Source organism: Engraulis encrasicolus, chromosome 15 (assembly GCF_034702125.1).
Source record: "Engraulis encrasicolus isolate BLACKSEA-1 chromosome 15, IST_EnEncr_1.0, whole genome shotgun sequence".
In the NCBI taxonomy this organism is placed as follows: domain Eukaryota; kingdom Metazoa; phylum Chordata; class Actinopteri; order Clupeiformes; family Engraulidae; genus Engraulis; species Engraulis encrasicolus.
Genome location: NC_085871.1, coordinates 18,189,758 through 18,201,030, shown reverse-complemented (window position 1 = coordinate 18,201,030; position 11,273 = coordinate 18,189,758). Strand labels below are relative to the sequence as shown.

The 11,273-nt window shown below is 44.8% G+C and overlaps 1 protein-coding gene across 5 annotated transcripts in view; it reads right to left on the bottom strand.

Annotated features, from left to right (window-relative positions):
- Positions 1 to 390: 390 nt before the first annotated feature.
- The window catches only part of osbpl8 (oxysterol binding protein-like 8), a 201,293-nt gene continuing 190,410 nt past the window's right edge, over positions 391 to 11,273 (bottom strand). For 3 of the 5 annotated variants that reach the window (XM_063217159.1, XM_063217162.1, XM_063217163.1), the window contains 5 exons: positions 11,184 to 11,273; positions 8,534 to 8,690; positions 5,465 to 5,573; positions 5,057 to 5,162; positions 391 to 3,593 (listed from right to left, as the gene is read on the bottom strand). The exon at positions 11,184 to 11,273 is cut by the window's right edge and continues 96 nt beyond it. In XM_063217159.1, coding sequence (XP_063073229.1) covers positions 3,458 to 3,593; positions 5,057 to 5,162; positions 5,465 to 5,573; positions 8,534 to 8,690; positions 11,184 to 11,273 — 598 coding nt within the window. In that variant the 3' untranslated portion in view covers positions 391 to 3,457. The remainder of the gene's footprint in view (positions 3,594 to 5,056; positions 5,163 to 5,464; positions 5,574 to 8,533; positions 8,691 to 11,183) is intronic. The other 2 variants (XM_063217160.1, XM_063217161.1) reach the window with 2 other exon arrangements.

Below are 11,273 nucleotides of genomic sequence, written 5' to 3'. Positions count from 1 at the left end.
AAAGAAGATGCCATTTGCAGGAAGGAGCCCAAGCCTAGAGTTTCAGTTCCCTTTCAATAGCTTTTATGGACTTACACATCCTATCCTTTTTCCATCACTGCTTAGGCTACTCGCTTCATCAGTTTGTCTTCTGTAAAACCTAATGACTACATAATGGCCTTTGGGAAAGTTTGAAGCATATTTCTTAGACTTCTAGAATATAATGATAAAAAGCATAAAAATTAAATTGAGAACTTAAATATTGCTAAAATGGTAACCAAAACATTTCTGTTTTTGTTCACCAAATCAAACTTAATTGTATTCTGAAAAACTTGTAGTCATCTTTTAGTGAGACCATTGCACTGAAATATACACACACGCACAATAAATGAGCAATCGAGGGACAGAGGGTGAGAGGATGTCGCTGTTTAATTGTGGTGATATGTTACAATGTGACAACAAACACATCCCCGGATTATTATTACAAATAAATACGAGTGTGTGTGTGTGTGTGTGTGTGTGTGTGTGTGTGTGTGTGTGTGTTTAAAGGAAGGTGGGAGAGGGACGGCACCTCTCCACATCCTCAAAGTCTCAGTGGTCAATGACCGACACATAACAACAAGATCATCATAATTACTATTTTGTGTGTATAAATTCTTGTGTTTTTGAAAAATAGGCGTTGAGCTAAATCCTAGAAGCAAAAAAAGAAAGAAAAAAATAGACATAGTAAAAAGAAAGTAAAAACAATACACTCATTTTTTTAAAACATCAAATGATTAAAGACAAAGCCAACATATTAGTTGTTCCCTTGGTTAGGTGCCACAGTGGAGAGGACAGACAGATAGAGGGAGAGATGAAGGGAGGGACAGAGAGAGAGAGAGAGAGAGAGAGAGAGAGAGAGAGAGAGAGAGAGAGAGAGAGAGAAGAGAAGAGAAAGACAGAGAGAAGAAAGAGAAAGAAGAGGTGGAACTCTGGGGCGCCAATGGCAGGAGTCAGCTCCAGGAAAACACTCACTCACATTCACTCGCTCGCTCGCTTGCACGCACGCGCACATACACGCACAGGGCAGCACTACAGACTCGTCAGTTGACAGAGAGCCACAGTTTGCAAAGTGGGCCTCTCATCTAAGGCTTGTTATGGCACGTCCAATCAGATTCATGGAAGAAGAAGAAAATAAACAAACGCATCCTTTCCCCACTAAGCCACTCCCCCTTTTTATATCCTAAGCCCACAACCCTCCACACAAACCAAAGCTCTTGGACCTCGTCTAAAAAGGCACAATTGATTTTATTTTGTATTTTACTGTTATTTGTCTGTTAATTGTCGTTAAAGTGATAATGACCACATTCAAATTGTCTGGCTTTGTTTTTTTTCCGACACAGAGTAAGCAGACAAAGAGGCGACTACGTGCACACATACGGATCTGTACAAATCCCCACTCTCTCTCTTTCTCTCACATGCACACGCACACGCACACGCATACATACACACACACGCACACGCACACACACACAGAGGCCCACTGTACAAAGCCACGTGGAGGATGAAGAACAGAGACCGACAGAGCTCTGAAAACGAAAAGTAAAACAGAACATAACAAAAACATCAAAACAAGACCATTCCTACGAAAAACAAAACAAAACATAAAATCAGTTAAAACAACCTATTTACAGGAAGTCAACAGGACTTATTTAGCTATTAATCTACATACTGTATTTGGCTCTCCACTTTACATCTAGTCATCTTCTCGCTAAGAGAATAACATTTAATTATTAATTAATGTATTTATTCAACTACAAAAATTAAAGTCACTTCTTTTTTTGTCTTCTTCCCCTAGGTTCTAGGTCTAGTATCTAGATGGACTAAAGGTTTTAAAACGGCATGGGCAAGAATGTAAATTCAAAGGTTTTGTTTTTTTCCTTCTTTTTGTACATGCTTATTTATAAGAGTTAAGATATTGTGAGCATTTTTCCTCCAGTTTCAAACTGAAAGTGGATGATAAAACGAGAATGCAAGAAATAATATTACAATGGTCTGGACTTAAGGATGCAATCTCTATCCTCCTCCCCTCAAAAAAGATACTCTCTTTTTTTAGCAGTTCAGTTTCCATTTCATCCACAATTCAAGCAAAACCCTTCCTGAAAAATCCCACTTTCAGTCATAAAAGTTCTTCAAGCAGTTTTTAAACACTTTGGACCTCAGCAACTCATCTCCACGCCTCCTTAACACATCTAAGCTAGAAAAAAAATGACATACAAAAAATAAACTAATTTAAAAATACAAATGGTTTCCTCTCTTTAAAAACCCACTAATGTGTCACAAATGTGAAAGGAAAAACAACGTCCAGGTGCTCTCGTCAGATAGTTCTTCTGTCATTGTGACGGATACTGCGACAAACCCTTAGTGACGCTCCAGATGAGAAAAACATAAGCATAAACATTATCATTTAAAAACAAGATGATATCCCACTGAGCACAGCACATCTACAGTACAACAGGAGCAGTTAAGTCTACTTCCTGGTGGCTGCTCATTGGTTGGATGTGGTTCCAGACGCCAAGGGGGGAGGGGCAGGCGTCAGCCAATGGGATTGCGTTTTGGTAAAGGTGTGTGGCATGTTCGCATCGTTGGATAATCCGTCTGGTCGGTTTATTATTATATTTATTTTAAAAACAATAAATAATAGGAGTTCATATTCATCTTCAGCCTTGTGAGCAGAGACACAGAGAGGGGGAGTTTGATGGTTTGCACAGTCCATATTGGTCAAGAAAGAGAGAGGCAGAGAAATGGGTAGACATAGAGGGCAGAGAGAGAGAGAGAGAGAGAGGGAGAGAGAGAGAGAGAGAGAGAGAGAGAGAGAGAGAGAGAGAGAGAGAGAGAGAGAGAGAGAGAGAGAGAGAGAGAGAGAGAGAGAGGGGGGAAAGAGAGACAATGAGAGGGGGATAGAAGAAATGTGTTGGGGGAAGAGTATTCCAGGTAAGACACTATTTGTTGCTTCTCATCTCCCCTCTCCTCTCCTCTCCTCTGCCCTCGGTGCTCAGCTCAGTGTTGCTCCTGGCAGCAGTATGAAGGTCTGAAGTGAGAGCACATTTACGCACAAACACACCTGAGGATCCACCATAGGCATCCACATCACGCCAGCTCTACCTGCACACACAGCGACGTGTGTGTGCGTGTGTTTGCGTGTGTGTGCATGAGCGTGTGCGTGAATGTGTGTGTGTACGTGTGTGTGTGTGTGTGTGTGTGAGAGAGATAGACAGAGACAGAATATGTATGCATCAGAGTACTTTTATGCGTGGGACTGAGAGTCTGAGTCTGAGAGTGTGTATATGAGTCAGCGTTTGAGTGTGTGTGTGTGTGTGCGCGTGTGTGTGTGTAGTGAGAGGGGGCAGGTTGGAGCATGGTCCTCTGACGGCAGGCAGGCAGGCAGGCAGGCAGGCAGGCAGGCAGGTGATGGTGTTGGTTGGTGTTTTGGTGGTTTTTACTTGAAGAGGAAGTTGATGAAGATCTGGAGCGCGATGAGGAAGAAGATGACCAGGTAGTCCCTCTGGTGCAGAAAGCTCCCCTCAGACGCACCGTGCACCGACGCCGCACGACCACGCAGCACACTCACACTCCTAGGAGAGAGGAGGAGAGAGGAGAAGAGTAGAGTACAGTAGAGAGGAGAAGAGTAGGGTAAATGAGAGAGGAGAGGAGAAGAGTAGAATACAGTAGAGAGCAGAGGAGGAGAGTAGAGTAGAGAGGAGAGAAGAAGAGCAGAGCAGAGTAGAGAAGAGAAGAGAAGAGAAGAGAAGAGAAGTGAAGAGAAGTGAAGAGAAGAGAAGAGAAGAGAAGAGTTAAGTAGAGAGGAGAGGAGACGAGTAGAGTAGAGTAGAGAAGCGTAGAGTAGAGAAGAGTAGAGTAGAGTAGAGTAGAGTAGAGTAGAGTAGAGTAGAGTAGAGTAGAGTAGAGTAGAGAAGAGTAGAGTAGAGTAGAGTAGAGTAGAGTAGAGTAGAGTAGAGTAGAGTAGAGTAGAGAAGAGAGGAGTAGAGTAGAGAAGAGAGGGTCAAAGCAGAGCAAAGTAGAGTAGAGTAGACAAGAAAGGAGTAGAGTAGGGTAGAGTAGAGAAGAGAATAGAAGAATAGAGTAGAGTAGAGAATAGAAGAATAGAGTAGAGTAGAGTAGAGTAGAGTAGAGTAGAGAAGAATAGAGTAGAGTAGAGAATAGAAGAATAGAGTAGAGAGGAGTAGAGTAGAGCAGAGTCGAGAAGAGAAGAAAAGAGTAGAGTAGAGATGAGAAGAGAAGAGAGGAGTAGAGAAGAGAGGAGCAAAGCAGAGCAGAGCAGAGTAGCCTCATTAGGTGTCCAGCAGCGTACATATGACAAACAGTACATCACATCTCCCACAGACGTACTGTGCCCCGAGGCTGTGTGACTACACAGCGCACTCACACTCTTAGTAGAGTAGAATTGAGTAGAGATGAGTAGAGATACTAGGTGTCCATCAGAGTACACTTACAGTAAGCTCCATTCACACACGTCGCTACTACAGGCAGTTACTTGCTCAGCGAGAGAAGTCAATATAATGTTTTTGTGATCCAGCGATGCGAGGTCTGGACAGGCGAGTAGGGGACAAGCAATGTGATGTGGGCAGAGTCCCAGATAAAAAATGTTTTAACTTTGAGCCAGGCGAGTAACCGATTGGACTGCACAGCTGGGGTTATTGACAGTTAACTTTTCGCTTTTGCACTGGCAGCCAAACCCGCGGGAAGGAGTAGGCCAGTGAGCGAGAAGCGAGTAACTGATAGCGACGTGTGTGAATGTGGCTAAATGAATAGCAAGGACTGGCTAATGTTTGTGTAGTCAGTGGCCGTGGGAAATTCATTGCCACTCACTCTGCTCCATGTTTTATTTCCAGTGAAGGTAAACTTGGCCGTGGGGCCGAAAAGTCTCTTCACTACGAATAAAACATGGAGCGGAGTGTGCAGCATTTTCTTTACTTTCTTTGAATTTTGAGTACAGAAGTGGGCAGCGCCTCAAAAAGACTTTATTGGTGTGCGAGCGATACCTTCTTTGTTTCTTAATGGGACATTCCATCATTACCTGTTGATGTCCTCTTGCGTCTTCTTTATGGATTCAATGGCACTCTGAAGTTCACTGAGGTCGGCCCCTTTCTTCCTTAACCGGCTGCTATGCTTGCTTTTGTGTCCTGGGGAGGGGAAGAGAACACATACGTTAGCCTAAAAAGATGTACAAGAAATCATTTGCGTCTGAATATGTTGAGCATTACTCTCTGTGCATAACAAGTGTGTGAAAGGATAGCAGTATATGCATGTGTATGCGTACTGTATGAGTGTGTGTGCAAAGTATGCACGTCTCTATATCCGTGTGTGTCTCTATATGTCTGTCTCTACATCTGTGTGTGTGTGTGTGTGTGTGTGTGTGCGTGCGTGCGTGCGTGTCTGTGTCTGCATGCGTGTCTGCATGTGTGTGTGTCTGCGTGCATCGTACTCTCACTGCCTGACGAGTCTTGTCGGTCGGGCTCTGGTGAGGAGCATCCGCTCTCGGGGCTCTTGCTGGGCTTGTCTGCCTGCTTCATCTTCCGCTTGGGTCCTGTCACCTTCACATGGGGACACCCACACACGACACACAACTCAGATTTATGGGCAACAACACACCTCTGGGTTACATTACACACACATGCATGCACGCACGCACGCACGCACACACAAACACACACTCACACATGCACATGCACGCAGGCACTTGCGCACACACACGCACGGGCGCACACACACACGCGCGCGCGAGCACACACACATGCAGACACACGTACACGTACACACACGCACACAAAGTGAAGGGCAACCTGAATTCACAAGCTACAATCCAGAGCTACATACTCCAAAATACCTGTCCAATTGGAGCAATCACCTGGATGAATTGGGCAGGTAAGACCAGGTCGTTTGGAATGTGTGGCACTGGATTGCAGCTTGTGAACTGGGCCTGCCACTACACACACGCACACGCACACACACACAGTGATGGGCAACCTGAATTCACAAGCTACAATCCAGAGCTACATACTCCAAAATACCTGTCCAATTAGAGCAATCACTTGGATGAATTGGCCAGATAAGACCAGGTCATTTGGAATGTGTGGCACTGGATTGCAGCTTGTGAACTGAGCCTGCCACTACACACACACACACGCACACGCACACACAGGCACACGCACACATGCGCGCACACACACGCATATGCACACACCATTCACCTTTCCTCTCACTCTCATTCTCGCGCACGCACTCACTCACTCACTCACTCACTCACTCACTCACTCACTCACTCACTCACTCACTCACTCACTCACTCACTCACTCACTCACTCACTCACTCACTCACTCACTCACTCACTCACTCAAATAATCATACATTGTTCATACAGTTGGGTTACAAATAACTGACTTGAGATGCCCAAGAGTGCAGCGTTGAGACAGTGGGGTTGGCAGTAACCAACGTTAACAAGGCCTATGCAGTTGCCCAACACTGTCCCAAAATGCCCCAAACTGCAGGTTTCATAATGCTAATACCATGATCTTAACCATTCGAGGCATACAAAATGTATACCAGCCATGTGCTTATTATGGGGCATCCGTGGCCAAATGGTTAGAGAGGTGGTCTTAAGATCAGAGGGTTGCAACTTCGAGTCCCACCACTTATCGCTCCCTACACCTCTATCATGGCTGAGGTGCCCTTGCGCAATGCACCTACTGTAACCTTACATTGCTCCAGGCATTGTAATCAATACCCTGTAAAATAACTGTACGTCGCTTTGGATGAAAGCTGAGAGTCATATAAAAATATAATAAAATGTAATATAATATTATAGTCTAGAAGACAAATGCACACAAATGCAAATGCATGCACCAGCTCATATGTTGGCACAACCAAAAAGACGGCCATGTTTGAAACAGCACTGGCTTTCAAAATGTTATCTGTTCATTTACCTGTTATTAACTGTTAGCCGGCGAGATTTGGCGCAAATCCATGTGCCCAAATAAAAAGTTGGCCATGTTGAAAGTCAGCCATCTTGAAAGGGGTGGTCAACAAAAACCAATCAGTTTATGTGCGTACGTATCAGAGTGTCGTTTGGCGCCAACTCTTTCGATAATTATTGCGCAACTCAAAATGTCTGTGGTAGCGGGCATCAGGGAAAAATGGTAATGTCTCCAATAATGTGTGAAAAATGCCTCTATTTCAAAAAGCTAGAAAATTTTACTGCTATAAAAAATATCTGTCTTGGCCCAGCCATTGCTTAATCGTCTGGGCACTGCACTGTTACACTGGAGGCGACTGACGGTTCGATTCCGGCCTGGGGTCATTTGCCGAACCTTCCCCATCTCTCTCCCCACTCATTTCCTGTCACCTCTGTAACTGTCCTGTCACAAATAAAAGTACAACCGCCCAAAAAAATATTACAAAAAAGAATATCTGTCTTGCTTGGGAATCTCAAGTCAGATTGTTGATACAAAATGCATACACATCACATTTGGTGTGGATGTAAGATGTTTGGCTGTGTGTGAACACAAACACCATGCATTACATGCTTCGGTTATGTTATTATACCATGCCAAGGCAGGGGGACCATGCAAAGTGTGCCATTCAAGCTTAGGTTTTAAGTGAACAGACAGCTGTAGATACAGATAACACAAAACACTAAAACAAGTGAAACTTTAAACACAGGACAAAGATGAAAGAAAACAAAACTTTTAAAAAGTGGAACACCACAATGTCAACACAAGAAAAACACAAAAAAAACACAGGAAAAACGGAAAAAAATCAACAAGGACAACAACAAAGAGAACACTCTTAATGTTAACTTAGATAAAACAAACGAACAGCAAGACCAACAGAATAAGTAAACACAAAAACAAACAGAAATAAACAAATAAATAACAGAGTAAGACACAGCTAACAGAGAGGCCAAGCAGGGCCAGGGGGATTCACAGAGCTTCACTTAGTTCATTATTCACAATTACATAAACAAATGTCTTTTTTTCTTTTTGGATGCTTATTACAACAGCACATTTGTTTTGTTGCTTTTGGAGGAGGCGAAATGCAGGTAGCCAGGCGAAACCAGGACGGACGATGAGACGGAAGCGATGGCGGAAGGAGGGAGGAAGGGAGGAAGGGAGGAAGGGAGGAAGGAAGGGAGAGAGGGAGAGAGGGAGGGGAGAGGGAGAGAGGGAGGGGAGAGGGAGAGAGAGGGGGAGAGGGCAGCGAGCAGGTGAGAAACAAGGTGTTGGGAGGGGTGGCTACATATATCTGCAAGGGGCCAGAAAGGGTGCAGGTTGGAAAGAGAAAGTAGTAACAAAGAACAAGAGACAAGACGAGAAGAAAAGAAGAAGTGGGGAATAGGAGTGCAGCGGAGAGATGTGAAATGAAAAAGGATAGTTGGATGGATTGGAATGGAGTGGATTGGAATGGAGTGGATGGATGGATGGATGGATGGATGGATGGATGGATGGATGGATGGATGGAGTAAGTGGAGAGAGGAGGGGTGGGGTTCTAACCTACCTGCTGGCACTTGCAATTGTCCCTCCGCGAGCCCTGGTTACTGAGACTAAGAACACTGCCAGAACGTACCATAGGGGTGCGGTGGCGCACTTTAGTCTGGACGCAGCCGTCTTTCTCAAACTGAATCAGATCGTTCAGTGGGTCCCACGGCCGTGTACTGAGGGGAGAAAAACAAAAGAAGGGACGGGGGGACGACAGGGAAAAGAGGGAAAGAGGGGGATGAGGGAGGGAGAGGGATAGAGAAAGAACAAAGGAGACAAAACATATTAGTAACAAGATCACTGCTGTAGGTACTAGACATTGGTAGCACAAGAGTATATATATTTTTTTAAATTAGATCTTAATATCTCTGTGACTAACTGCGATTTTGTTGCCCTCATTCAAGACAGTTGCTATGTGTCTCCACAAGGTGGCAGTGTTTACCACACTACTGCTGTAGTAGATCAACACTGAGTGGCCGGAAGCAGATTAGATGTTCTGATAAGGATTAAGTCCCACATGGATTTCCTCCATTTCAAGACCACTTTAACAGGAACAGCTGTTGTACTCGATTCGTTTGAAATGTCCCTGGCCCACACCTTTCCAAGGAAAAGCAAATTGCATAGCGGGCAATGACAATGCAGATCTAAGACAGACAACATCATACGTAGGTTGGTCCTGTCAGTTATTGCATTGAAGGTGTACTGAAGTTAACACATTTCCTTTCAATAACAGAGACAAGACAATCCCTTGTGTTCACATCCTGGCAAAGTCACTATGAAAAAAGACAGGTACCAGTATATAAAAACAGAGAAACTGTACAAAATGAACCATACTAAAAATTAAGACAACCAGCACTATTCTTAGTTCACTTGTTCTTTAAAAATAACTCCAAAAGCAAGCCTGTTAAGGAACCTCGTCTCCGGCCTCACGTCAACACGCATCACATCACAAAACATCCCAATCAAACTAATGTGGACTATGATAGACCACAGCCTGAAGGATCTACCTAGCGACCAGCTGCTGAAACCAACTGTCCTCATGAGACACTCTGTCATCAATGTGACAGTGTGCTTTGAGGCGAAATGCTTCTGGGTATATCCACAAATACACACGACCAGGGCCGCCGACAGCTTCGGCTGGGCGCGGGGGACAAAATCATTTGAAAGGGCCCCATACCCAATACATACAAAGTAATGGGGACCCAATTCTGGGACCGATCTCTCCCTGTGCCCACCCCTTGAAGAGACTTAAAGTGACACATATCGGAGTTGTGAGTTAGGAATTGTATACAGTAGGCTCTAAACCAATGCAGTGGGTATATAGTGTTTGCTCACTAGCCTACACTGCCGGGCATGGCCACGCAGCATAGTGCTCTGTGTGCAATGCTCAGTCCAGCCACACGGTGTCAGCTGATGATCTACCTGGATTCTATTTCGTTCCTTCTGACCGCCAGAGCTTGGCAGTCATGTGCTGAAAGCACCGCCTCTGGCGGTCATCCGGAACTCATGGAACCGTGGTTATATACATAACCTTCGTTCTAGTTCGTTCCTTCTGACCGCCAGAGGCGGTGCTTTCAACCAATGACTGCCAAGCTCTGGCGGCCATCCGGAACACATAGAACCGTGGTTATATACATACACATGGCGCAAAAACGTTTAGTTGGCTGCTGTATTTTGTGAAAACAGAACAAAAGGATGACCTTTGACAAGTATCAGCTCTTCCAATAATAATATTTTTCAAATAAAAATGGCTCAACATCCAAGAGCAGAGAGCAAAGATGGGGACACTGTGCAGCAATGACGCATCGACAAACAGACATCTCGTTGCCATGGTAGCCAGACAATCATGACAAGGCATTCTATTGAACAGATGCCACAGTAACTGCGCAACCGGGGATCTAGCAGTGTCATGATGGACTGAAAGGTAGTTAACAGGTGTGCTGCAGTACGTAGCGCTGGTAGAGTTACGGCAAAATCAAACCACCATCAAAACCTTTTTCCACATCATGCTCAATATGTTGGATGTGCAGTATAATCCCTGCCTGACTGAGGGGTTGTTTACATACAGACATGCATGCTTGTTGACACTTGTGCCACTACGTATCTAAGTGACTGAACAGAGTTGTGTGTGTGTGTGTGTGTGTGTGTGTGTGTGTGTGTGTGTGTGTGTGTGTGTGTGTGCGTGCGTGCGTCTATAACTCTGCATATCGGTAGTACCACTCCCCAGTGATGGGGTCCTGTTCAAACAGGGTATTGCGTGTGTGTGTGTGTGTGTGTGTGTGTGTGTGTGTGTGTGTGTGTGTGTGTGTGTGTGTGTGTGTGTGTGTGTGTGTGTGTAATCGTGATACGCAAAGCCACGATACTGTATCGTGATGCAAGAAGGCAGTATCGTGATACCCCCCCTTTTCAAAGTTCTGTTCCCCTTCAGTCCAGAAGACAACCAAATGATATGATGTGATGGTGCTTCCAGGCTTCAGGCTTCCAGGCTTCTTTTACATTATTAGTAACCTCTTGTAACCTAACCTATTCTACCTATAAACGATCATCAAAAAGATACATTTAAAAAATCGTGGGGTGTATGGAACCGTAGGTCAAAAATCGTGATACCAACCGAATCGTGATTGAGTGTATCGTTACAGCTCTAGTGCGTGTGTGTGTCTGTAACTCACTCTGCATATCGGTAGTGCCACTCCCCAGTGATGGGGTCCTGTTCGAACAGGGCGGGGTTCCAGTCCTCGCACTTGGCCTTGCGCTCGCGG